The following is a 26537-nucleotide window of genomic DNA, read 5'->3' on the forward strand; positions in this document are numbered from 1 at the left end:
CTGTACTCCACACTGCATACTTTAGAGCAGGGGTCCCCAACACCCGGGCCGCGGACCGGTACCGGTCCGTGGCCTGTTAGGAACCGGGCCGCCCAGCAGGAGGTGAGAGCGGTGAGTCCGCGCGTGGCCCGCCCATTATTTTATTATTTACCACTTCCGTCCGCGCCTCTTTCCCGCACTGCGCACTTGTCTCAGTCACAGTGTTGGTAAGCCCACAAGCTAACCCCTAGTAGCCAAAATGAGTAAAAAACAAATGTCGCTGGAGAGCTTTGAAAAGGGGGAAAGACCCAATGATGAACCCCCCCCCCCGGTCCGTGAAAAAAATGTCTTTCACGAAACTGGTCCCTGGTGCCAAAAAGGTTGGGGACTGCTGCTGCAGACTCTATATTCTCTATACTGTAAATACCAAATTCAATGTATTGCGTGCCAAGACTATTAATTTGAAAGGTCACTGTTTGGGATGTTTGGCCAATTGTATTATTCAGAATAACTGCATGTGAGAGGAAATGCAGTGCCTGGAAGAGCCATGTGTTTTATACTGTACAGAACAACAGACACTATCATTCAGAAACAGAGCTGCTTTAACATGGAACAATCTTCCACACGCACTAAGCCAGTCTCAACATAGGGTGCCACGGTGGAGAGATGTTAACTACCTCGCCAGGTATACAGGATGTTGTGGGTTCGATCCCGACCCTGACCCATATATATTTAGAGTTTGCATGTTCTCCCCGTGGTCGCGTAGATTTTTTCTCCAGGTCCGCCGGTTTTTCCCTCCACATTTAGAATCAACGTGCGTTTAGAGTATTTGATTTCTATTAATGTCCACGTGATAAGCCACTTAGTTAAGCCATCAACTGTGGCCAGGTCGCTTCTGAAAAAAACATCTATATATCTCAAGAGTTGTTTTGCTTATATAGTTAATATTTTAGTACTGCCATTAAAACACACTTCCACAACACGCACAACTGTTACAGCTCGAGCACATTCTATGTGAACCACTTAATTATGCATGTATTTATTTATGTGTTTGACTGGATGTGATGTTCATTGTAAAAATGTAGACGGAACCAAGTTACACATGTGTAAACGGCTTGTGTACGTGTCGTTACGTGTTCGCTATGTTACGTGCCAATCAACACCCTAAGACACCCTTGAAAACGAGATGTATCATCTGAAGGGATTATTAGGGTGCATTATTTTCAAGTAAAAAAAACAGCTGAAATACCGATTGCACTGATGTAACATACGAATTAAGTGAAACGTATTTTCTATACCCCTTTCATGTTCAAATTAGTGATAGATGCCTTGCAAATTGTATTTTAAAGCTACACTGTATGGGTGGTTGACACTGTTGGACACGCACATCAACTCAAAATCGAAAGGTTGCGAGTTCAAACGTCAAATGGAGGTCAACTCCACCCATCATCCCTCCACAGTCAACATAATGGGGCACCCGCATTGTGTGAGGATAACCCCGGTGACTTTAAACGTACAGGCTGCCCCCTACCACAGGAAAGTGAAATTTACATCACTGGTTCTAGGTTTTCAACGGAGAAAAGAACCACCCTATGATCATTTGAGCTTTGGGTGACTATATTGTAATGAAAGTAAGAAAACACCGAAGTTTAAACAATTATGTTACATAGGAGTATTTCATCACAGGTGTGATCTTAACCAAAAACCCATTCGTAATGATGCACAACGCTTGCCGTGACTTAAAAGTTTAATGTCGTGCAGTTTCATAAACCCTGCGCGTGTCACGTCACACAAAGAACGGCACAGTTTCACAAATCCGTCCCGAGGTGAACTCGACGATCTACCGCGTTGTTTGTAAGCGTTCCAAAGTCCCCTCCTGCAGAACACGCATCCGAATTGTTAAGTTGTTACATTCCCATTAAGTGCTTTTATGTAAGAATGTACAATGCCCTACAGTTTTGGTGCACAGAGGCGTGTGCTCAGTCAGCTGTGCCGATCAGCTAACGGACCTGTGGTTTATTGTCCAGACCCCGATGAGAATAAACTTCAAAAGGCCAATCTTTGAGCCTTATGATGCTGGCGGTCACATCGAGCCTCTATGCAGGGGCTTGTAAAACCCTGAGGGTTTCCCCCATGATATCATCGTCATTAGCCACGGTTAATCCACTGCTGGTTGGAAGGCTTCGCAAGCCTCCGCTATCTCCCACGATCCTGCCGTGTATAGCAATACTGTATACGCGACATCTGCACGCGAGCTCATTTCATCGCTCCATCTCCATGATGTTGTGCGACTCGCATATCGTTACCACTTTGAAGTATGCCAGACCCTTGCAGTGCAGTCTGCATGGCAATGTATACATCCCTAAGAGTTCTGAAAACATGCTTGTGAAGTCACACGCGTGCTTACTGTTAGATATTTAACAATTCCATTTAAACTCTTTGGTTCTTTCGGTAAAGTCACGTAGGTATAAAATACAAATTGCTGAAATGGGACACTTCAGCAATTTGTTTATTGCTGGGGTTGTTTCCACCTGATGAGGGACGCTTGTGTTGTGCCCGAAACGTCGTGATTTAATTTATTTTCTACCTACTACGTGACTTTACCGAAGGAACCAAAGAGTATGGATCCCTGCAGTCACAAAAACTTCAAATCAAGATGAATCCCATTTAAGTCATATATCGCGGCCAGATTTTAATTGAAGGCGTTATTTTGTGTTCGTTGTGGCTAATTTGTTCTATCGTATGTTGTCTCATTTGTGCCATCAACCTGAAGGAAAGTTTTGCGTACAATTTGCATATATTGCTTTTATCCCAGATAAACTAGCTTTACAAACATAACATGCAATGCAAGTGGGAAAAAAAGTTATTTTGGCAGATGAATTATTATATGCACACTTTCGTTAACACTGTATTGTGGGAGTACACTTACAGGCACACACACGCCAGCTTGACATTATTCTGGTCTATGATTCATCCTAAGCTTACAGAGGATAGAGTCCACGGGTACTGGCAGATCTGCACAGTGGACTCCTCTGGCAAGGTGAGGATACATTGGCTGAGTCACGTCGTCTGTGTACACAGTTATTGCACGCCTAAGCAGCTTTTATTTGGCTGGTTAAAAGTGTTTCCATGCTCAAATGGGGAGTGGCGATCATCTCGGTCATCTGGTGGGACGTCTCTCTATAGAACCACTTACACAACTATATTGTTGCACGCCTTGTGAAATCTATGTAGAGGGTGTGTGCATTGCTGTTGCAACTACATCCTCGGCTTGATTTGGCCTTACTATACATCCGCAATGAATTGGGCAGTTTGACAACTTATGTTTAACTTTTTTGTAAGAGATAAGAGGAGTTAGACACTACAATTGCATTGTTATCCACCGCTGTCTACACAGAACAATGGTTCCGGGTTCGGATGTAATTAGTAAAATTACTCCTTGAAGTTTAGATGTGTGTTATGATTACAGATGAGGTTAGAAACAGCATTATGCCAAATGTTTAACGTTATTATGACTTTTCCCAGCAGTGATCAAGTGTACTTTAGGTGAATGTGTTTCAATATCACAATTATAGAAGCAATTCCATTTCATCTCAATTATATTTTACAAATGCCAGTTTCTTTCAGATCTGGGGCAATGACAAGTTTAAGTCCTGTTGTATTGTTGGGACATTACTTACCACAATAGGCTCCAACCCCTTATGCAATGTAAGATATTGTCAAGCCAATACACCAAATGTTCCGACGTGTTCGAACTCCGCCTTTCATCTAAATTATACATGACGCAAGTCAAACTAACTCGGGACTTCCACGCTGCAAGGCATTAGGTGTCACTCTTCCCCAGTCTATGGGCACACGCCAGACATTTCAATTGTTTGGGTACCAACTCGAATTGGCAATACTTTCATCATCACTTACAGCCCGTGTGTTTTCCATCTCACGCTGCATGGAGGCCACGCCATCAAGTCCACGTCATCGCTCGCGAGCCTACGACGTTAATAATACTGGTAGGAACGAAGTTGTAAACTGAGTGTACCAGCCTGCAATAGATTAATGTGTCCGTCCGTCCCCTTTCAATACTTTAACGAAGTGAAATCTCGTGCTGTTGGGTGTAAAATCATCAATAGCGCAGAGACTTGTCCTACCAGCCCACCCTGCAGGGATCTGTTAATAATAATCCGTGTGGTTGGAACCGTTTGTCCAACAACGGTTGACGTCTGCGAGGATAATTACGTTGGTTCTCTGCAATCGTTGTTCAAATGTCACGACCGAGTCGGGACTAACGCAAGTTGCGACCGTTCACACTGCCATCACCATTGGCCATGATCACTGCTGTATGAAGGCCTCCCCACAATCCGTCCACAGCCACCCATTTTAACGGCTCCATCTCCCGCATGTTGGTATTCTGCGACGCGTTTCCATCCCATTCCCTTGTGTTTATTACCTAGGATTTGTCGGTTTGCACTGATACATTTAAAAATGTCAAAATAACACGTCCATTGCAGCACCGTAGACGGTGTGCAACATCCCACCGTGAAATACTTTTGACATTTAACTTAAAACACGAACCAAACATGTTGACAATTATCCGCCGCAGCCCAACAACAACTCACAAACTAAACAACCGTCGTATAAATGATACGCTCAGCCGTTCATAACACTAAACAAAAACCACACACACTTAAACAAAACAAGGCCGCAAATGTAGAGAGCGGCACTTTCCTAGATTGTCCGCCGGGGAAGGGCGATCGAAGCCGGTTGAGCCACGAAGCCGAAGCCGGGGGTCTCGACAGGGCCCGTGGGGCCTCAGGGGGCGGGGTGGGGGCCAACTCGCTCGCACCTCGCACGAAGCGCGTTTATTTTAAAGGGGTGCCTCTAACGATAGTTTTTTTTTACTTTCTTTACAACAAACGGGCAGGGGTGGGGTCGAAATCCTATAAGGGCGCGCCAAGGTACCGTTGATGCCCGTGAACGACCGTAAGATGGTGCGAGGAGGCGCCGCTGAAGGTGGTCCTCACCTTCGTCGGAGAGCTCCATGTCGAGACCTCGTCGTCACCTCGACGTCGTCGCCATTAAAAAAAAATAAACCACCCTCGACGATACAAACCCCCCTCCGCGCCTCCGGCGACAACTGCGACCTCTCTTAAAGCGGCAACAATACTAGCCGTAAAAACAAAGGCGAACGGCCGATGTGCCCGGGCGGGTCACGTACATGACTGACTCACTAAGACACCGCACGGCCAACCTTCCCCCCCCCACCACCAACCACCACTCGATCTTCCGAACTCTCCAAAATGCGCCACGTGCTGGACAAGCGCGCTTAAAACGCGAGCGCGGTTTTAATCCTCGCAACGGCTCCCGAGCGTTATCTCATGCTACCGATTACATTGTTTAATAACACACGGGGAGCAGGACGTGGTGGGGAGGGAGGGAGGGTGAGGCGAGTAGAGGCATAAGAGAGTGGGCGACACAACCGGGCAACGGGCGGCGCCGTGGCTTAGATGGTTAAAGCGCCTGTCTAGTAAACAGGAGATCCTGGGTTCGAATCCCAGCGGTGCCTTTTATTTTATTATTATTTTATGCAAATATAAGCTACACGATTGCACCGACTATAGGTACAGTTTTTTTTTGCTTTTGGAAAACCTCCACCGTGACGCGATGTGATCTGATTTCATTCTAGTTAAGGCGCAGCTATCGTCTAAACTCCGTTCTGTCTCCATCACAAACGTGAACATATTTTAATCCATTAGCCTTATTGTCTTTTCAAGAACAATCGTTTCCGAGCAGCAAGCAAAGTCTCCACCGGCTGCGGCACTTATTGACCTAATCGGCGCCAAAGTTCGTTAAATGCTGTCATTGGCAACAGCACTCAATCTTAAACTACGTGAGAATTTTCAATGCAAAAAGCAATATAGTACCGTGCTTTTATATATATGCTTGTAGCCATTTAGGCTTTAGCCGTCAACGTTGAATGAGTTTGTATGTCTCATATCGAACCACCAATCCACTCCTTCGTGGTTTCATTCTAATGATTGGTAACCTACGCCACCTGCTGACTATTTTGTATTTATTATTATTTTATGTTGTGTCACGTTAAGCTGAAACTTTCCATTACATTCTTGAATTGGGGCTTTGTTAGATATCTGTTTTGCAGAATTGCAAGGGCTGGATTAAAGTTATTTGTAGGTCCTTATGCACTTATATTTCGTAGGCCTTGAGTGATAACTTTATAGAGTTGGTGGTGCTGCTGCTGCTGCCCCATGTCACTACTACCACCACAACGCTTGTCTGCCCTTATTAATCTTTGTAGAGAATTAGATTGTGGGGGGGGGGGGAAACACCATTTGAATATGCTATTGCTAATTCTTCAATTAAAAAAAAATATCCGCTGTTAATTTGTCTCACGTGAAAAAAAACCCCCGCATTAACATGACTCTGCCTCGTATATATACACTGTTGCCTATCCTTGCTATATGAATATATTTATCCAAGAAGATATCTTTGGTTATATTTTTTACTATACATACAAACACAATACACGGTCAACATTCTTTCGTAGCCGTAGGCGCAGTGCCTATTGTGCCTTTTGGATAATACGCCCCTGATGTGGTATCATGCAAATGTGTGACACTGTGCTGGATTGCTTACAATAAATAAATCAATAATCACCGTCGGCCTGTGGGTTGAGATTTTGTTAAGTTTAGATTTCCATTGAAATGCGTGACTTCGAGGGGTTTAAAAAAAATAATTAAACCCCATGGAGTGCACCATTGAAACAAACAGCAGCATTGTCTCCCTTTTGCAAGGCAGTCCTGGATTACATTAAACCATTTGAAGTATACTGTAGTAGGCGGATGTTTACATTGTAAACGTGTTTGCTATATGTACGTGTCACTTTATAACCACCTGGGGGTCAACCGTTCCAAACCGAGATGTTATCTGGACGAAGCTGTAAATTGTCTTCTGAAGTCCGTAATTCGTTTTGTGATACTTCTTGCTGGATTGTTCCAATATAAATTCAACGAAGACATGCGCATCGAGATGCTGTTCAGTTTCGATTTACATTTTGTTTATGCGACTTAAAAGGTTTTAAATAAAACGTGTCGTTACACCCACCACCAGCCGATACGGTCAGTTAGTAAGGTTTCTTCACGTGAACAAAACGTGCCAATTAGTTACTACTTCAGCACAAACGGTGTATTGTTGGAGAGATAAACCCTGAAGCGTGGTGGCTGGCAGACCTCTCGACATTAGCACACAGCTCCTGCAAAAAAATTGCTGCCACAAGCAAGAATATAACCTGGGTGAACTATTTCCTTTAATAAATACGCGAGGAACACGTATATATGATAGAATATACGCTGGGTTGCCGTCGTCCAAACTTAAAAAGGTTATATTCTTGGTTCTTTCGGTAAAGTCACGTAGAAGGGAAATTATAATATAATAAAAAGAAAACATAATATAATACAATTCTCACGACGTTTCGGCCACAACGCAAGCAGCCGTCCTCAGGTGAAGAAACAGAGCTGTCGGAAAGACAGCGTCCTAATGAACACTGCTAGGCAGTGGCCGAAACGTCGTGAGAATTTTATGTTATTGTTTTATTTGTATTATTTTATTACTTCCCTTCTACGTGACTTTACCGAAAGAACCAAGAAAAGGAATCCCTGCAGTCACGAAAGCTTTAAATCAAAAATTAAAACGTTATATTTTCGTACCCAATACAATTATTGTCATGAACGACAAGACTTTTGTCATTGAGCTTCCACGTGGCTGGACATGTGACAAAGCGCTTTATAGCTCATCGGATTCCTTCAGTATAAATATTCTGATGCTGATGACTGTACCCCAAAAACTAATATGGATCATCATTCTCCTCCAAGTCAGTGGTGCTTGAACCGATGTTCAAGACTCATAACGGGGTTGGCAGCCAAGGAATGGAACTCTGACATCAAGGAGATGGATCGATGAAATCAGTTCATCTGTAGGCGCTGGATGGTTGCATCGCAGGATCGAGGTCTTCATCCTGCAGTGTATTTGACCACGGCTGATGTCAAAGATGATCTCTCTAAGTCTTCTAAACCGACATTATTGAGGTCGAAACAACTACAAACGCACGTCATTATTTTGTAAGATCATTTAGTTTGTTAATCTACTTTACATTTGCTGGGCCGAGCCACCCTCGGAAACAAAAAGAGCCGTGTTTTGTCCAATAAGTAATCTACTCGGATAATAATGATAATAAACTTTGGATTCTGACAAAATGCATATCTGTCAGAGACCAATTCAGACCGTATTGGTGTCACCCCGTGCCCTTCTCAATCTCAGCGTTCGTCCTACAAAGTCCCATCGCAAGGGAGAAACAAACACAATTCGCCCGTATCGACAATGCACCTGACAGCTCAATATCGCTGTACAAGAACACGGAGCTAACCCACGTAGGGGTCCACTTCGGTACGCAACGACTCGCCACGCGGTAACCCATCGAGCAGTGGACGGAGCGTGTTCGAGCGCGCGAGGACCAATCGGGGTGCGGGCGGTTGCGGTGACGTCACGCGTCCTCCCCGCGTTCCGATTGGCCGAGCGCGGGTCGAGCGCGAACTTTTAAAATCCCGCCATTTTCTGCTGCGAGGCGTTCGCTGAGGCGGCGGAAAAGTTTTTTTTATTTGTTGTTTGTTGCGATCGGTCGGTGTCTCGGGTTTAAACAAATAAAAAAATCTAGGTCACATTTTTAAAGCGAACTACGTTTTTTTTTAGTTCGTTTGCTGCCGCCATGCCGGCCGTTTATAAAGGTAAGAGTTGCGTCGGTTACTGCGGGGTTTTTTTGGTATGGAGTTTGAGTGCGTACGAGGCCTAAGCGCAGGCTTTCCGCGGCCGCCGGAGATAAATCGAACGTTAATCGTTTAACTTGTTTTGTCGTGAGCACAAATAACGAGAACTCGGCACATTCGTTGCAACGTCAATAGGTTGACAAACAACGTATCGGGAAATGACCTTGCAGCACCAAAAATAATCGTACACGTTCAACGATAACCGCGTTACGACGACCGCTCTTAAAATTACTCTAGAAGCGAATGTGTGTGTTTTTTAAAGTGTTGCAATGTGAGAGCAAAATATACAACTGTACATATTTGCTTATAGCGTGTCATTTGTATATGTGAGTGTGGAGCGGTGGTGCAGGGTTAGCTTGTCGCACCAGTTATCCCAAACGATATCTGTATCGGTCCTGGTCCAACACCCCCCCATCAAAACCCCCTTCAATCTCAATTGTTTTACAAACGCGCACTGACCAGTTTGGTGAAATATTGTCACATCCCTTACGACCGACACGGCATGGGGAGTAATTCATCTAGCAGTGGATTGCTTGTCCACTGTATCTCTTGTGTCCGCGTCTCGCTTGTTTGCCTCTGATGTCGCATTCTCTTTACTTATTTATTTCTAAATGTTCGTCTCACGTCTTCGTGTCTATATATCAGTGGCTGTCTCCGTGTCTATTCGTGTCTGTATATGCGCCTGTGTCTCCGTATCTGTCCGTGTGTATTTTTGGTCGGAACCTCCGTCTGGGCCTTATTTGAAACTCATGCACACTACTGGAGTTGTATTTTGTGTATTGTGTTAATCAATGTATAATTCTGACATGGTCATTCCGTACGATTATTTTACAGGTGAAGTGCCGGGTTCTTGTAACCTGAACCAAAGGTGAGGCAATATCATCTTTCAATCTGCACGTAGCAAACCAAAATTAAACGTATTTTGTTGTACAGTATTACTTGTGTTGACAAGCTGCGCAATTGTACAACACCGGTTGTTGGGTAATACAATTAAAAACGGACAAGGATCTTTCATTTACGTGAAATAAAATCCTATTTAGGTGCAGTAGCATGTGAGACTTCTGGATCAGTGTTTTCAGCAGCATTTGTTAAAGTATGCAAATGCTGGTTTCGGCCCGATAAACATGCTGCTGGGTTGTCTGGTCTTACAGGGCAATAACAGCCCGACGCAGCAACATTGCTCACAACGCATGTAATGATGATGTTGTTCAATGTTGGTGAAACGTTGCCATGTCCGTTCTATGCTTATTGTGATAACAGTTGATAAAGCTTGTCCATTCTGCCAGGCAAACGTTTTGAATAAATATAATCATTAACCTACTGCCATTTTTTTACAATTTTTACTTACGATCAGACACTAACTATCTCAAAAATGTTTATCAGAAACCGCTCGGTTTAAAGATTCAGTTATTTTTTTTATTAGACAAAACAAAATTCCTAAAGTTACTCAGGGGAAGCTCCAATCTTTTACCGTTTTCGAATTAATCAGGTTTGAACATCATAAAATGTGGATTTATTCGTTCAAAACGGCTTGAATACGAAATATCTCAAACAATGAAAGATAGAAAAATGGTTCTTGCTTAAATTTTATTTGCTGTTTAAAGCTCTATCAAACGAAAAAACCCGAAATCTTACATTTTGAACGGTTTCTGAATGACATGCACCAGCAAGTTTATGAGACACTTAAAATCGAGATTTGGGGGCCTTAAAATTAAAAATCTCAGATTTTCAGTTTTCTGCCTTGTCAGGAAGTACCCTTAGAGGTTTTTGAGACATACAGATTAAGGTCTTTAAATAGATTGCGTGAATGTCGCACGTTTGAAATGCTCAACGTTGGCACTCTCCACAGCTCGTGTTCAGATGGCGACGCAATCCGTGTGTGCGTGCGCGTGCGCCCACCGACCGAGGGCATAGCGGCGAACGAGGGCGAGTCGATGGAGCAGGGCATGTGTGTGACGGTGGTCTCGCCAGACACAGTTCGGGTGCTCTCACGGCCCGAGCCACGCACCTTCACCTTTGACTATGTGGCCAGCATAAGTGCCACTCAGGTACGGTGTCATTGCGTCGTTGAATTTGTAAAAAAAAATACACTTCTTAACCTTATTTGGGGTGTCAACATTGCGCACGTGATAATCCGGTCTCTGAACACATGAATCGATTGGGGGTAGCCCGGGTCACCGCAAAATATTGGTGGGCCGGGTATAGTTTAAGTTTTTTTTCTGGGAGCATCGCTGGTACTACCCTGTCCTGCCGGAGCGCGACGCTGGGAGCGATGATGACGACGATGTCGATCCCGCCAGCACGACCGTGACCGCCGGCCGTACCAAGAGAGCGCCTGGTGTGCCATTGCCTCCAAGTGGTCTCGCTCCCAAAGACAAGGGTGGCCGCCCCCGTAAGAAGCAGAACGTGCTGGGAAATGACCAGACCAGCATCCTGATGTACTTTCAAAACAAGCAATAAACAGCCGTTGTCACGCACAAATCCCCAGCAGCCCCCCTTTTTTATGGGTGTTTTGCGTTTGTTTTTTACTTCCATATTTGGCGTGCGTATCGGGCTCGGTGACATCTCCCGTCTTCATAGGCCTTCTGGTTTCGGAGTTATGGAGGTTTTGGCACCCCCGGGTCACCATCGTGACCCGGGTCACCGCCAATCGATTCACATGTAAGCAGAACAATTTTTCCTTTTCGACAGAAACGAACTACCTCGCCTGGCATACAAGAGTTTTGTAGGTTCTATCCCGACCCTGACACCTGTATATTTGGAGTTTGCATGTCCTCTCTCCCTCTGGTCACGTGGATTTTTTCTGGGTCCTCTAGTTTTTGCCTCAACATTTAGAAACATGCATTTAGATTATTTGGCTGCTACTATAAATTCCATATGATAAGCCACTTCATTGAGCTATCATTTGTGGTCGGGTTCCTTTTCAAAATAGTTTATAGCTCAGTGTGGCTTTACGTACTAAGTACAATAGTTTCGTTTTTAGTTTATCATGTGAGCATCATCAGCTACTGTACGTGTGTATGACTTGCCGTTATATCGGTCTCCAGAATTGCAATTTAAATCAAAGCTCTATAGTTCCACTCATTTATATCGTGTCTTGTTTGCATTTGCAGGAAGAGATATTTTCCGTAGTAGCAAAGAACATAATTGAGTCATGCATGAATGGCTACAATGGCACCATCTTTGCCTAGTGAGTATCATACTTGCACAAATCACAGACGTACAAGAATGTCTTCATTATAATGCATCCAATACAAATGTTCTAAACCCATTGGTCACATCCCCCTGGTGGGCGCATGTTGCGAAATAGGTACCGTGCAGGAGAAGTTACTTCTATAATATTTTAATTACTCATAAAACATTCCTGTAGGCCTAATGATTTGTCGCTACTCTACATTCTACACTCGGTCAAAACATGTATGTGTATTGAGTTGATGAGAAGAACATGCCAGCACTTGTGGCTCTATATGCAGGCAGTTCCGCTATTGTATGTGGTATCAATTCTATACTTTAAAATAATGCTTGCAGCATCTTCCACTGTTTTAAGTTTTAATTTCTGATGGTTGGCTCTTGGCCAAACTTGCCTCCAAGGAATGACTGGCACAGAGGTGCCTCCTTTTAAGAGTTAACAGCTACTTTCCAAGAATGCTTTGGTATTTTCTTTTAAGCTAGGACAGTGGACCTTGAGGGGTGTTTAACATTGTGTACTATTGCTGTACGTCCATCGTAAATATTAAAGTATCCTAAAATACAAATAACACTGTAGGTATATAATGGGTGGATGACACCTTAGCTGTCAGTGCATTTAATACGGACCCTATTCATGTGGAGTCCTTAAATTGGCAAGTAATGTCCATGGATTTCTTAAACGGCAAAATTTGAAAGAAAGTGGGCATTTAAAGGGTATTTTAGCATGATAAGCAAGAGTAGGTCACAATTAGAAAATGATGGGACAATTTGTAAGATACGTGTCCATGACTTCAGTCACAAGATCTTGTGAATTAAATACGAAGTCCTAACGGATGTTTTGTTTATATGAAAACAAAATAAAATTAACCTATTTTGGCTGCGCTGTTACATTGGTGCCAATTTAGTTAATTGATTTTTTATGTGCTTAACAATGACTGCAAAATAACTCTATCTTGTCTTAACAGTGGCCAGACAGGTTCAGGAAAAACATTTACCATGCTTGGTGAGTTGTTATAAAGTCTCTAAGCGTATTTGGTGTCCCATTTAAATGTTGCTTAAAACACCTTTAGTATAATTTGCATACGTTTGTAATGTGAAGCAGTAAAATGACACTTCACATTTTTATGAAACTAACTCCTGGCCTCCTATGAATACATTTCTATCAGCACAGTCACCCAGAGGTCCCCATAGGTTTATTAAGGTTGCACTTTTTTGTATGTGTGCAGGTGCCATGGACCACGTGGACATTTTTAACCACAACCTCCGTGGGGTGATCCCTCGCAGCCTCGAGTTCATTTTTTCGCTAATCTCTCGCGAGAAACAAATGGTGAGAAGCAGAAGAACAATTGCCTATATATATATCGATAGTGCTTGACTCGCTATCAATAGGTTGTGTAAATTTAAATCTTGAGTCCGGTGCCAAATCGTGTCATCTATCTGGAGTTGATAAAATGACACCGTCCATCGAATATCTTTTTAGTAGACAGTATTCCCTCGTTATTCACGAACTTGCTATCCGCGATTTTGACTATTCACGAATTACATCTGGAACTCTACACAACTGCATCGAGGGAGAGAGCATGAGAAAGTGATGAGAGAGAATGTGATATGAAAAAATATCACATTCAGGCCAAACCATCTAGGTGTGCCCTTCTCTAACACATACCATGCACCCTTCACCACACACTTTTCTGTCCCTCGCTACACACCCTATCATCTCACCATACCACTTGTGTAAAGGAAATAATGGTTGTTCTTGGAAGACAGGTCAATGCCCAGTGAGACACTGACTTTTTCAGTTTAACAGTGGCATTTATACAGCTGTTGCAATAATGCATGTTATTTTCCATATTCACAGACAGGAGATGCCAAAGAGTTCTTATGCAAGTGTTCCTTTCTGGAAATCTACAATGAGCAGGTAATAATTACTTTATAATGATTCGTTAATTGTCATTCATTTATCGAGATGAGAATCATTGAAATGAATTATCTATATATATAAATGGGAAATTTGTGAATGTGTGTCTGTTCAAAATGTTTAGCATACTTCCTGATATGCAACAAACTTGAAATTTGGCATGTGGATAGCTTCCAGACTGTACACAATGCAAAAAGTATAAAACATAGACTTTTGTATTTTGTGGGGGGGGGCGCAATAATAAATATATTTTGCACGGCAAGTGAGTGGTGGCGTCACATCTGTGATGTCACCCGCATGCGGAAGCGTCATGCAGTGTGCCTGCTGACGTCACGCATCCCTCCCCCCAACCCGCCCGTGTATCCTGCACAAATGTCCTGCACAGCTGTCTCGATGTTCTAAGTCAACGCGACTATTTTCAGCTCGCTCTTAAATATAAAGCCGAAAATACACCCGTTTGTGTGAGGCAGCAAAAACTCACGAACGATAAGTTCTGACGTCATGACGTTTGCACAGCTTATGCTGTCTGGAATTTCTAAGGGAACGCGACAATTTTCAACTCTCACGTCATTCCCTTCCCGAGTTGGCTGGTTAAGGTTCAATTTCCTTTGAGTGAAAAACATCCGATTTAGTTAAATTGATTTGTTTCGGATTTTTTCTTTCTTGCAAGCATCACATTTTTCAGAGTTTTCCACTGAAATATAAGGGAGTATTAAATTAATCCAAGGCAAGAATCCAAGTCCCAGGCGAAGCCGGGTAGTGAAGCTAGCCTCTTATAAAGAATACTTTTTTCACCTGGGCTGTAACACTGGCACAATTTCTTAACCTTGTAAATTGAATAAAATTATCTCTTAATGCTCACTTCAGAGCTAAAGGCACACTTTAGTAATATCTCGCCAACATTGGTGGCCAGTTATATGACTTAATTTGACTCTTGTGTTGTGCTCTGACGACTTGGCTAGGGAGCCTCAATAATCAAGTACTGTAGAGGTGGTGTTGCCAATATAATAGTGATGCTGATGGCGATTAGTCGTATCAAAGTGATCATTTGTGCTACTGTAATGTGACAATACATGGTAATGGTGTTTGTGTGATTTCGATGGTGGCTTTGCCCACTGAAGGTGTTTGATCTGCTGGACCCAGCTAGCACCAGTCTCTTCATTCGGGAGAACATACAAAAGGGCGTGTTTGTGGAGGGCGTCATGGAGATGTCTCTTTCCTCGGCTGCAGAAGCCTACCAGGTGGCATGCCAACGCGCACCCCACCAGTGTCGGTTTCCACCTGCAGTAGCACAACCTCCACAATCTTTAAATTCTCAGATTCCACCGGCCCCACCATAAGTGTAAGCCTTCACAGTATCACCATTAACATAAATAGCATACCTACTACTGACACTTTTACGCCCACCAAGACCAGCACATTCCATTCCCATTATAAGCACCAAAACATTTAACCAGTGACACACCATCTGTACCTCTCAACACGAGCATATTTATCTCCACTACTACCTGCACTATCATCACCTCCACCACCAGTAACATTTTCAGTACCTCCAAATGCGAGCGGCAGTATCATCTACATCACTATCTTTCCTAACAACACCATCATCACCACCAAGCACCTATGCTCCCCCACCCTTTCCATCCGTTCCTCGGACGAAGGTGCTGTCCCTGGGTTGGCGCAACCGGCGAGTTGCATCCACGTCGATGAACCGCGAGTCGTCGCGCTCGCACGCCGTCTTCACGCTCACGATCCAGTCGAAGGAGAAGCGCAACGGCATGGTGAACATCCGCTCGTCGCAGCTCAACCTTGTGGACCTCGCGGGCTCGGAGCGGCAGCGCGACACGCAGTCGGACGGCATGCGCCTCAAGGTGTGAATCCCGGCACGAGGCCCGCTCCGTCATGCATTTTGACACTCGAGATCGCAAGATGAAAATGTCATCGTGGCCAAAGCCCGTTGATGCCAGCACACCTCACCCAGTGCCTTCTGTCCTCCCGCAGATCCTGCAGCTGCTGCACCGTATCAATCAATCTTTATTTTACGTGCCAATATTGCCCTCAATAAAGCAGGCATCGGTGCACATTACAATGGAATGGGAACGGTACAGGGGGGCATATAGCAACAGGAATTAAAAGAGAAACCCATCATGCCCTCAGCGTCTAACACCGACTGAGCAAAGTAAATTGCAACCGTGCACAAAAATAAGTAGACGCGCATGTCCGCACTACCGTACAGAACGAGACCGCCACAAATAAACAGCCCTTGTATATACGCACCTAGGCAATGCCTTCCATGGTCTGTCCAATATGAGTTTAAAGTTTCATTTGAGAAATTAAAGCCCTTGGTGTACTGAACTGTTGGGTAAATCAAACATGCCTATGATCTCTAACTCTGCAATTATAACTGAGGTAATAGAAATTAATATCTGCGATATAACCCAAAAAAAACACTATGTATGCTGTTTGTTTATTGTCTTTTCAGGAAGCGGGCAGCATCAACCGCTCGCTGAGTTCCCTGGGGAATGTCATCAATGCCCTGGCAGAAATTGCGCACGGAAAAGGGCGGTTCGTTCCCTATAGAGACTCCAAGCTGACTTTCTTGCTCAGGGCAAGTGAACGCTCGCCCTCACTCTGTGATGCTGACAACCTAAAATGACTGCACAGAGGGCACCCCCGAACTCCCCACACGTCCGATACACAGTGATCGTGCGCTAAGATGGCACTTGTTGGCACTTTAGTATAGCAATATACAATATTCAGTGATGTACACTGGTGAATGATATTTAGGTTTCACTCGGTTAAGGGAAAAAAATCCTGTATAAATCCAATAAATTTCAACAATGACTAAAGGACAGAGCTTGTAGTTTCATAGAGCATTGAAGCACCCACCATAATTTCAATGCTGCCAAGACTTTCAAAATTGCACTTTTTTATCAATCACAAGAATCAAATTGGTTTATTCTCAAAAAACATTCTGAGCTTCCACTCCTGGAGATGAATTTCAGGACATTTGATCCCATCAAAGTGGCTTGCCATCACCGAGAACTGAAGACTCAATCCTCCATATCGCTCTTCCATCAGGACTCGCTGGGCGGGAATGCTAAGACCGCGGTCATTGTCAACGTGCACCCGGGCGGACGCTACTTCGGGGAGACGCTGTCCACGCTGCAATTCGCGCGTCGCACAAAACTCATCAAAAACAAGGTGACTGATCTGCCCTCCTTCATGCGGTTGGTTCAGTTGCGTCGGGACCGTTTCCTTTAAATTGTGACACCCGGTCATGCAAGCTGCGTGCTGCATCGGCCTCGCGTTTTGTTACAATAAAAGCTGCTCATCACAGCCTTGCCCGCTCCTCTCACCCTCTGCTGTAAACCGTCCGCTGCACGGCACGTCCCCCTGTGATTAGTTGTGTGCTTCACACAGGCTCACCTCTGCCCCCACCCCCCAGGCAATTGGCTGATGTTTCATTCCGGTTTTTCAAGCTTTCCCACGAAGGTTGAAAACGTTAATGTGTAAGCTTTGTCTCTTCCTCTATAATTTTGGGGCGGGGGAGTGCACGGCACATCTTATAAAGAGGATCTGATATATGTTGAAACTTGCCTGACAAATAGGGTATTTCTGTTAGGGATTGCCCCTTTTGAAAACCGGCCGAATGGATTTCAGGTTTGCCCAAGACTTGAAGACAAACAGCGTTAATAAGAACTCTTTGAAAATATAAAATTAGCATTTGTCCTGACCGCTTTCCCATCGGCTTCTGGACTGCTAATTAAATACTTCCGAAGACAATCACATGTTGGAAAGTCTTACATAATCCATGCGTGCGCATGTTTCCTTTACGTCTACTGGTATTATTTGTCTCTGGAATGTGAATGAGTAAAACAATAAATCAACCTTGAAGCAGAATATAAATCCCATGATCCATCAAGTGCTACATAGCTCGCGAGAGAGGGACTGCAGAACAGATGTAATACGGTATCCTCTTGTTATTTGCAAGGGATACGTTCCAAAGATGCTCGTGAATATCACATTTTGCAGATGATGGTATTGGCCTATGAAAGCCTTGAAATAAATACGTAAATAATCTTTGTTTCTCATCACTTTATTTCATCACATTCTCTCTTCACTTTCTCTCAATGCAGATTCGCGGATAGCCAAAATCGCAGATAGCAAGTTCGTGAATAACGAGGGAATACTGTACAGTGTGTTCTTCTATAACGCATGTTTTCATAATGAAAATTGGATATAACACGATTAATATATTAGGGAACACATTTTTAATAACGCGGATGCCAATTGGATATAACGATTTTGAGTCAACAACTACGTCCCTTTAGTAGGAATAAGTGGACGCACCTCCACCTTGACGAAGCATCACACAAGGCGGGATGCTGCTGGATGCGTCTCGATGCAACTCAAACTTTGTTCAGCCTAAATACGCATCTCACATGTTCTCGTGGACTGTGATTTACCCTGATATTTATTATAACACGATTTTTTCAAAAGTGGTGTTTTTCAGGAACACAACTACCGCTGCATTTTAGGAGAACGGACTCTGAGCTTGTGAACATTACGATGGGGAAGCAGAAGGCTTTATGGTGCGTGTGTGCGCGCGCAGGCGGTGGTGAACGAGGACACGCGGGGGGACCTCTCTCAGCTGCAGGCTGAGATCAAGCGCCTGCGAGAGCAGCTCTCGCTCCACCAGGAGGGCTTGTCCAGCGGTAAACCTCGCGGGAACTGCTCCTGTTTTGTTTAAATTTTATTGATATTTTCAACAGAATGTAAAACCATAACCTACCTACAAAGGGTCAATGTGATGGATATAGGAGCATCGATCTAGACCAAAATAACAAGAATAGACATTTTTATTGAAATTAGTCAAAATAAATAATATTTCAAGAGCCGCAATGCTTGTGAAATACGAGATGGTGGTCCTTAATAACGTCACGAAGCAGTCCTTAAAGAGATGCATGCGGCTCCAAAGCCGCAGATTATAGACCACTGATCTAGGAATCCAATTTTTAATTCAAGGTAAGAAATATAAGCAAAGGAGACTGAGAAGAGAGAGAGTGATGGGCAGCAATGACATGACCAGGTAAAATTATTAAGCCATCAATGGGTCCACACAAGGGGAGCACTTTCCTGTAGACAGCGGGCTCTGCGAGGGATACACTCGATGTTTAAGTACAGACACCTCATGCGTCAGAATCAACCAATGTTCAGGACTGGTCCTGTTTACACCCCATGAGTAACGACGCCCAGTGGAATTCAGTGGAAATGTTTAAAGCTCCGAGAGCCAAGCTTAACACAGGTGTACCACTTAATTTACATTGGTTGTGATGCTGACAAATTCATGGAATTTTGCTTGTAACAATTAATTGTTTCAAAATTCTAATACTGCGAGTCCATCACTGTACAGTAGGTGCCATAGATACTTGCACTTACACCACAAGGGTGCAACAAATGATGTATTCATGAATTCATATTATACCCCTAAATTGTGACAATTGTGGGAAAGAATTAAGTGTTACATCCCTACAAAATAGCCAAGTAATGATCTTTGTCATTTGTGCCCCAGTGTACTCGGATAACCTCATGAATTGTGTGTATTGACCATTGAGGGGAGCGATAGTGTGGCGGTTAGCGTGCTGCGATACAAACCCTGCGAATTCGATCACCAATAACAATGATCTCAACCCGCCATGGGCCACCCCTAGGTCGACTCGGCCTCAAATGAGTACCTGGTGCGGTGTGTTAATATATTCACTGGGGAGACAAAGGCGGCTAGGCATGGTGCTGGCCACCCCACCCCCTCGTGTGCTGTGTGCCATCCTTCATAGGTTTGCTGGCGGACAGCACTTGCCCAAAAGGTCCTGCTTAAGCTTTCCGGGGGATCTTTGTCTTTTATTGACCATTGCAGCGCCATCGTACAATCCAACACCAGCGCCCGAGGGCTACGAGCTACCGCGCGACAGTTGGAGGCAGCACTTCCTGGAGGCCATGCAGTTCCGACAGAGCAGCGAGACCGAAATGAAGGCGAGTGCAAGAAATTCGCAGCACTACTACACCACATTGGGAAGAAATGATGATTCCTTGAATTGTAATTCAAGATAATGTCTATTCATTACACTTATTATGATTCGCTTTATCATAATTCTTCGTTTTATTGGAATTTTGAGATTTTCATTCATATTGCTATTATAAGCCTTCTATTTTGCTTAGATTTATTCTATATTTGTAAGTGTAGTTTTATTTTTATGTAAAGCACTTTGAGATACTTGAATATGAAATGCGCTTTATAAAATAGAGGTTATTATTATTTGATGGAAAATTACTTTTCACTTTGAGGAATTTAAATACACAAAGCTGACCGCATAGGATTATGGGAAAACCTAAAATACCATGCAAGCCGACCATTTGTCCACCCACACACTGTTAACCATAGGTCTTCATAGGTTAATATGCATTTAACTATATATTGATACGTCAATTAAAACAAATTATTAGGATTAGAATACATGCTTGGATGTGTGCATGTGAGAATCGATTATTTGACTATTATGCAACTCATAAACTAATGTTACATTTAAATGAACGATTAACAGAGCAGACAAAACTGAACAAACTAGACAGAGAAAAAACTGCAAAGATCAGAAAAAAATATATTATTAAATTGAATTATTCGTAATCATGGCAATTGATTGATTATTACTGTCAATTTTTTATTTGAACCAGGATGCTTTCCAATTTCTCCCTTGTGAACCCAGGCTCTTCAGGGAAAAATTAAGCACCTGGAGGATCTCTGCGAAAGGAAGGAACGCCGCCTGCAGTCCAACAAGATGATCATTAAGTTCCGCGAGTCCCTCATCGCCCAACTAGAGCGTACGGTCAAAGGGAGCGGCGTCGAGGCAGAGGGCTGCATCAAGTGTCAGAATGAGAACATCGCCAACATCAAGCAAGAGCTGGCACTGTTCAAGGAAATGGTAAGAGGTTATGGGGGTAGTGCATAAGAGGGGCGGCACAGTTGAGGGAATGGCGTTGCCGGGTGAACCAACAATTCAGGACCAGTTTAGATGAAGATGCTCTTAAAATATTCTCAGACCACGCATGAACGAACTTGGTTTTGGGTTTAACACTATACAACGGTGACTGTGTCATTGGTCACAACAGCCTTACTTCAGCGGTTATGGAAACCTCCCCTATTTCAACGTCCGTCTCGCAGGTCGAGCACCACCCGGAGGTCTCCAAGTTTTCTCAGGAAAACCACAACCTGCGAGCCGAGCTGAAGCAGCTGCGGGAGCTGGCGGCGGTACGCACAGGCCAGGAGCTGTCTGAGCGAATTGCCCTGCAGCTCGACCGCGCCTTCGCCGACGCGATGGCACAGCGCAAGAGTGCCGGTAACCGCTGCTGCGTTCACCCCACAGTTTGGCACGCATGAGGTTTGCGCATTTGGTTGAGTTTGATTTTAAAATTTCTGTCGGTTGTTGTCGAAGATTAAACCACGCACAAGAGGTTGTTTTTTTTTTAAAGCACTAAAAATGTCGTGTTTTTCCCAACTGCTTCGGTGGTTGCAGGGCCTACGGATAATCTGCAGCCGACGCCCATCTGCACGGATACCGTAACCTCCGCTGGAATGGACCGCATGAAGGTGGAGCTGCAGAAGATGCAAAACGATGTGGCCTCTGCCCGGCAGGAACTGGAAGAGAACAAGGAGCTCAGCCGGTCGGTGCTGCTTTCCCCACCTACTCATACCCCTTTTGCCTATGGTGCTGTCGTGGTGTATTGGCTAGCACACTGAAGTTTAAATCCAGAGGTCGTCGGTTCGACTTTATTTTCCTATGCGGCAGTTGAAACAGTTGGCGAAGTTTCTCAAATTTCCCGAATTTATGTCCACCGAAAAGGTGTAAACGAGTCTTGATTTGCGTCTTGCCAAATGTTCCTTTCCTTCTGGTTTTAGATTTTAAAAAAATGTGCTCGTATGTCCATTTCTAACCGTAGGTAATATATCAGCACATTTGATAATCCTTTTATTTCATATGAGATGTGAACCTGGCCCATAGTCTAGAAGAAGGAAGAGGTATTGCAACGATAATCTAAAGATAGAGTACTATTCTTCTACATGAATCACCTGATTTAAGTTGCCACATCATGTCCTGTTCTGCTTACATGTTGCTGATTAATTTGGGAACATATTTTCTAATAGTATAATGTTTCGTCTATACGTTTAAAAAAAAAAATCTGCAAAGATTTGTTGCACAATTTTTTTAACAAGAAACGCACGCGGTCTAAATAGACTTTTGTGATGTAAACACCATATTGTATGCGCATAGCGCGTACACACGAATGTCCCTCCACCACGTGCTCAGCGTTCGTCTGCCAGCCTGCCATTTTGCGTGATCGCGTTAGGTGATAGGCTTTTAAAAAAGTAAGAAGGGTTTAGAAATGAGTGTAAAACGCCCCATAAATAATAATGGTGCTTCTGGCAAGAAAAAGCAAAGGGAGAGTGTTCATCTAGAGGTTAAATTCGAACTTTTAAATAGTTTTGAAGCAGGGGAAAGGCAGTCGATATTACCAGAATACTTGGCCTACTCATGATCTCTGAGAACTATTCGAGTTAATGCGGGGAAAACATTTCTTTGGTGTACCCAAGCACAAAGGTGTTTGTGTGTCGTCCATTAGGAAGAAGCAGGGAGAGATGGAGGTTGAACTGCAGTCTCTACGGAAGCAGAACCAGCAGCTGGAGACATTCATTAAGGCCACGCAGACCAGCAAGCTGCAGGAGGTCACCCTCCTCAACAGGGTCCATGCAGAGGCCATTAAGGTACCACCCTTATCTTTGTGCCCTTCTCTTTTTTTGTTTTCATTTCTCCCAATTACATCCCATTTATTATATCTGCGCCGTGTCATGCGACACAGACATTACCATTTGTAACTTGCAGTGCTCCACCTTCTATTGGAGAGTGTCCCTGGGAAGATGATATCACATCTGAAGTGGATGATTAGCGCTGCATGCTTGCCACATTTGCAAATGTGATTTGTAACTTTGATCCTACCCATGTATCAATAGTTCACTTTTTTGTTAATTAGTTGTTTTGTTCCAACGATAGCATTGTGTGGTATGTGTGTCGGATTCCTTTTTTTCAGGGAAGGGAGGGGGAGAGTTAACTTTTAATGTACGATTTCATTAAGGAACTGTGTGTTGTCTTGGTGTGGTCTAGGACTGTTTTCGCAGTTGTTTTATTGCCTTTTTCCCAAGCTTGTGCTAACAATTTGAACTTGTATACCGTACTTTATTTGTATGTATTTATTTAAGGGTTGCCGCTGTGGCATGATGTTATCTTCCCCGCCTGGTTTGCAGGAGATCTGGGGTTCGATCCCAACCCTGACACCTGTATATTTGCAGTATGCATGCCTCTCTCCATGTGGTCGTGTCGATTTTTTCTCTGGGTCCTTCAGTTTTTCCCACCACATTTAGAAACATGCATTCAGATTATTTGGCTGCTATAAATTTACACATGATAAGTCACTTCGTTGAGCTCTCATTTGTGGCCAAGTCGCTTCTGGAAAAGAAGCCAACAGCTCAGTGAGCTGTACCTGGTAAAAAAGTAGTTTAGTTTTATTTGTAAACATTTTTTGTGATTCGCTTATCTTTCCTGTACTTTACACTGCTATAATTGTTTTATATTGTTTGTTGTTGTAACGTTCTGACCCACCCCTACTTTTGAAAAAAAGCTTTATATCTTATCGGATTCTTCCGGTATAAATAAATATTCTGATTTTGATTCTGATTCAACGAAAAGGTCATACGTGGACAACTTTTTTTAATAACGTGAATGGGATCTTTAAGGTCCACCGTGAAGCTCGCATACTTTATGGCTAATGAACTCGCATTGTTAAACAGGGCAGCCACTGGCCTCAAGCTGCGTACCTCTTCAGCAAGCAGCCTACCGCTTAGCCGTGTCATCACCCCCTAAACATTGTATAATCTCACTCTTCAGGTGTTTCTCAGAACTACCGAACAGAACACCGCTGTCACGTTTTTTTTCCCGGATGCTAAACGAAGTGCGTGGGTTGTCGGTGACCTCGCACAGAACCTGACGACGCCGGTGCGAATGGCACTGGCGCGGCGGCTGGACAACTTGTCACGCACCAGCGTGGACGGGAGCCCAGCACTGATGCAGAGAGCCGAAGTGACGGATGACTTCATCTTCAACGAGGTTGAGCCCGAGCAGGTGACGGCGCAGGCGTATGAGGCGATCGCGGATGAGCTGCGCACAATTCAGGTACGTGTATGTATGTGTGTGTGTATGTTCAACTTCTTTCACACCGTACGTAACCAGCTGTGCTGACTGGGGGGGGTGTGTGTTGGCACACTGGCACGCAGATACACAAACGTGCATGTGAACCGTGTGTCTTATTGGAGATGTTTTGAGAGCAATGCCTCGATGTGACCTAAATTGTTACTAATAAGAAAAATGTTGATGTTGTGGAAATCCGCGTCGATGTTGTGGAAATCCGCGTCGATGTTGTGGATGCCATTTTTGAATCGTTTAATCGGTGACATGCTGCTATATGAACAACTAAAATTTGCAAAGGGATTTTGTGATTTTTCAGAGTCTTTCATGTTCAGTTTCACTTGTTTGGAATAAAATAGTGGCTTTTTAGCATGTGGAGTTGTACACTGGGAGCACTGCGAATTTTTGCATTTGTGAATAAGAAGAGTGCGGATTTTCTGAATTTCACCGTTATATAATTGGTATCATTGTGCGAATGGTAAAAAAAAAACACACCTTAATAATATGTTTATGCGCACAGGAGCAGTCGACTCGGCTTCAGCAGCAGCTGATTGAGGAGGAGACGCGGGTCCTGGGGCTTCAGCAGAATCTGGACAAGGCGGATTTGCAGCGGGCGCAGCACGAGCAGGCAAGGGGGGGCGACACAGCGTCAAGCAGCACGACATCGCACGGCACTAACAACAACAAAACTTTGGAGAATATGCCTCCTTAATATTTAATTCTCAAAACCCATGGAGCTGTGAAATGACAGCATCACAGTCTATGATCCCATCAGAGTGGACCCTAAAGTGTTGTCCCTTCTTGTGGTCGGGTGTTTCCTTGGGAACTGGAGTTTCTTCCCCCATGTTTTCCTGGGATAAATACGGTGGCGTTTGTCTATGCGATCTGAAAAGTGAATTGAACAAAACAAAATGTGGATGGAAACGTAGGCGACTGTCGCACGACACAACAACAACAATATGACAATGTGTTACACAATGCACCGGGTCTTTGTGCAACACAAGGAGATGCTACCCGGCACCCTGTGACCGCTTGCTCCTAATTCTTGCACTCTGTGTCCCTTGTACCCTGTAGCTGCTATTGAATGAGCGGAATAGCTGGGCCCAACGGGAGAAATCCCTCTCCGAGTCTGTCGCGGTCATGGAGAGGAAGATGCAGGAGACCGAGAGCACCAACAGCGGTAAATCTTGCTTCGGAGATGGCGCCTGGATGAGGTTGGAGGATGTATGTATGTTGACTTCTTTGGCAGCGTACGTAGCCAACCATGCTAATCAGCGGTGCGAGGGAAGGACAACAAACTAAACGCACAAAATTATCTGCACGAACAACACTCGCAGAGCAGCCCTTACATTCATTAAATCATGTTCAGGCACTCGCTTGTATCAGAGATGTCACATGAGTTCCTGCTCAAATGAGCTCTTCTCCTGTTTACAATTTATTCCACGTTCTTATGGCGGAGGTTAGTCTATCCATAGTACAACCACTGTTGCCTTTCCCAAAAAGTGGTACGATTTTTATCGACCCCAACAGGATGATGGGCCGAGGCAACACCCAACCAGGATTTGAACTTGCAGGCTTTTCAATTGCGAGCCTGCTTGCTTCTACCACTGATCCATCAGGCCAGTTAGAGATTGTCAGCAGCAAGCCAACCGACTGATCGGATTTTGTCTGCATCCTATCCTCGCCTGCCTGCATGGGGCACATGCAGTGCTGCAGAGCGAGGTGCACGACCTGCGTGTGGTGCTCAAGTCGGCCGATCGTGACCTGGCAGAGGCACGCAAGGAGGTGGCTGAGATTCGGTGCTGGCGTGACGGCGAGGCGGCGCGGCTCGCCAACCAGCTGCTCGACCTGCAGCTGCAGACGGACGTGGCGAGGTAAGTCCCGGAGCAACATCATCATCCTCGTCTTGATTAAAAGGAATCCCAGAAATACAAGTGATACAGTAGATCGTGACTTCAAGCTTTCGTGACTGCAGGAATTCATATTCTTTGGGTCTTTCGGTAAAGTCACGTAGATAGAAAAAATAGCAACAATGAAATAATAAAAATGAAGTGAACGAAAAATATATTTTTTTAAATATCACGACGTTTCGATCGCAACACAAGCAATCGTCATCAGGAGAAAAAAGAGGGGGAAAGCTGCTGAGGCAGGCTGTTTTAAAAGTTTTAAATGGGTGTGGCCCAAGGGTCATTAATGCAGTGGGCGGGGCTAGTGATGTTAAAGTGAAAAATTTGCATGTAAATGTAAGATCGGAGAGATTAGCATGCTAATGTAAGATCGCAGCGCCGCCGTCACATCGAGGACACGAGCAACGGCGGCTTTGTAAGT

General features: G+C 44.1%; 2 protein-coding genes and 1 non-coding gene across 5 annotated transcripts in view; 2 read left to right on the forward strand and 1 right to left on the reverse strand.

Annotated features, from left to right (window-relative positions):
- MARCHF6 (membrane associated ring-CH-type finger 6) overlaps nt 1–5496 on the reverse strand; it is a 36786-nt gene extending 31290 nt beyond the window's left edge. Inside the window, exon 1 of one of the 3 annotated variants that reach the window (XM_032974711.2) lies at nt 4998–5496. In XM_032974711.2, the coding sequence (XP_032830602.2) occupies nt 4998–5016 (19 nt within the window). In that variant the 5' untranslated portion in view covers nt 5017–5496. The remainder of the gene's footprint in view (nt 1–4997) is intronic. The other 2 variants (XM_032974709.2, XM_032974713.2) reach the window with 2 other exon arrangements.
- TRNAT-AGU (transfer RNA threonine (anticodon AGU)) lies at nt 5466–5539 on the forward strand. Its single transcript has one exon. It is a non-coding gene; the product is annotated as a tRNA-Thr (tRNA).
- Nucleotides 5540–8579: 3040 nt separating this feature from the next.
- KIF15 (kinesin family member 15) overlaps nt 8580–26537 on the forward strand; it is a 34670-nt gene continuing 16712 nt past the window's right edge. Inside the window, exons 1-21 of the mRNA XM_032974688.2 lie at nt 8580–8771; nt 9645–9678; nt 10660–10858; nt 11924–12000; nt 12965–13002; nt 13226–13326; nt 13858–13917; nt 15039–15158; nt 15579–15788; nt 16400–16525; nt 16999–17121; nt 18533–18635; nt 19835–19950; nt 20682–20897; nt 21137–21311; nt 21489–21636; nt 22594–22735; nt 24006–24197; nt 24730–24837; nt 25284–25389; nt 25918–26083. Coding sequence (XP_032830579.1) covers nt 8753–8771; nt 9645–9678; nt 10660–10858; nt 11924–12000; nt 12965–13002; nt 13226–13326; nt 13858–13917; nt 15039–15158; nt 15579–15788; nt 16400–16525; nt 16999–17121; nt 18533–18635; nt 19835–19950; nt 20682–20897; nt 21137–21311; nt 21489–21636; nt 22594–22735; nt 24006–24197; nt 24730–24837; nt 25284–25389; nt 25918–26083 — 2579 coding nt within the window. The 5' untranslated portion in view covers nt 8580–8752. The remainder of the gene's footprint in view (nt 8772–9644; nt 9679–10659; nt 10859–11923; nt 12001–12964; nt 13003–13225; nt 13327–13857; nt 13918–15038; nt 15159–15578; nt 15789–16399; nt 16526–16998; nt 17122–18532; nt 18636–19834; nt 19951–20681; nt 20898–21136; nt 21312–21488; nt 21637–22593; nt 22736–24005; nt 24198–24729; nt 24838–25283; nt 25390–25917; nt 26084–26537) is intronic.

The sequence above is a fragment of the Petromyzon marinus genome, chromosome 54 (genome assembly GCF_048934315.1).
Source record: "Petromyzon marinus isolate PM22_M1 ecotype Great Lakes invasive population chromosome 54, UKy_Petmar_22M1.pri1.0, whole genome shotgun sequence".
Classification (NCBI taxonomy): Eukaryota; Metazoa; Chordata; class Hyperoartia; order Petromyzontiformes; family Petromyzontidae; genus Petromyzon; species Petromyzon marinus.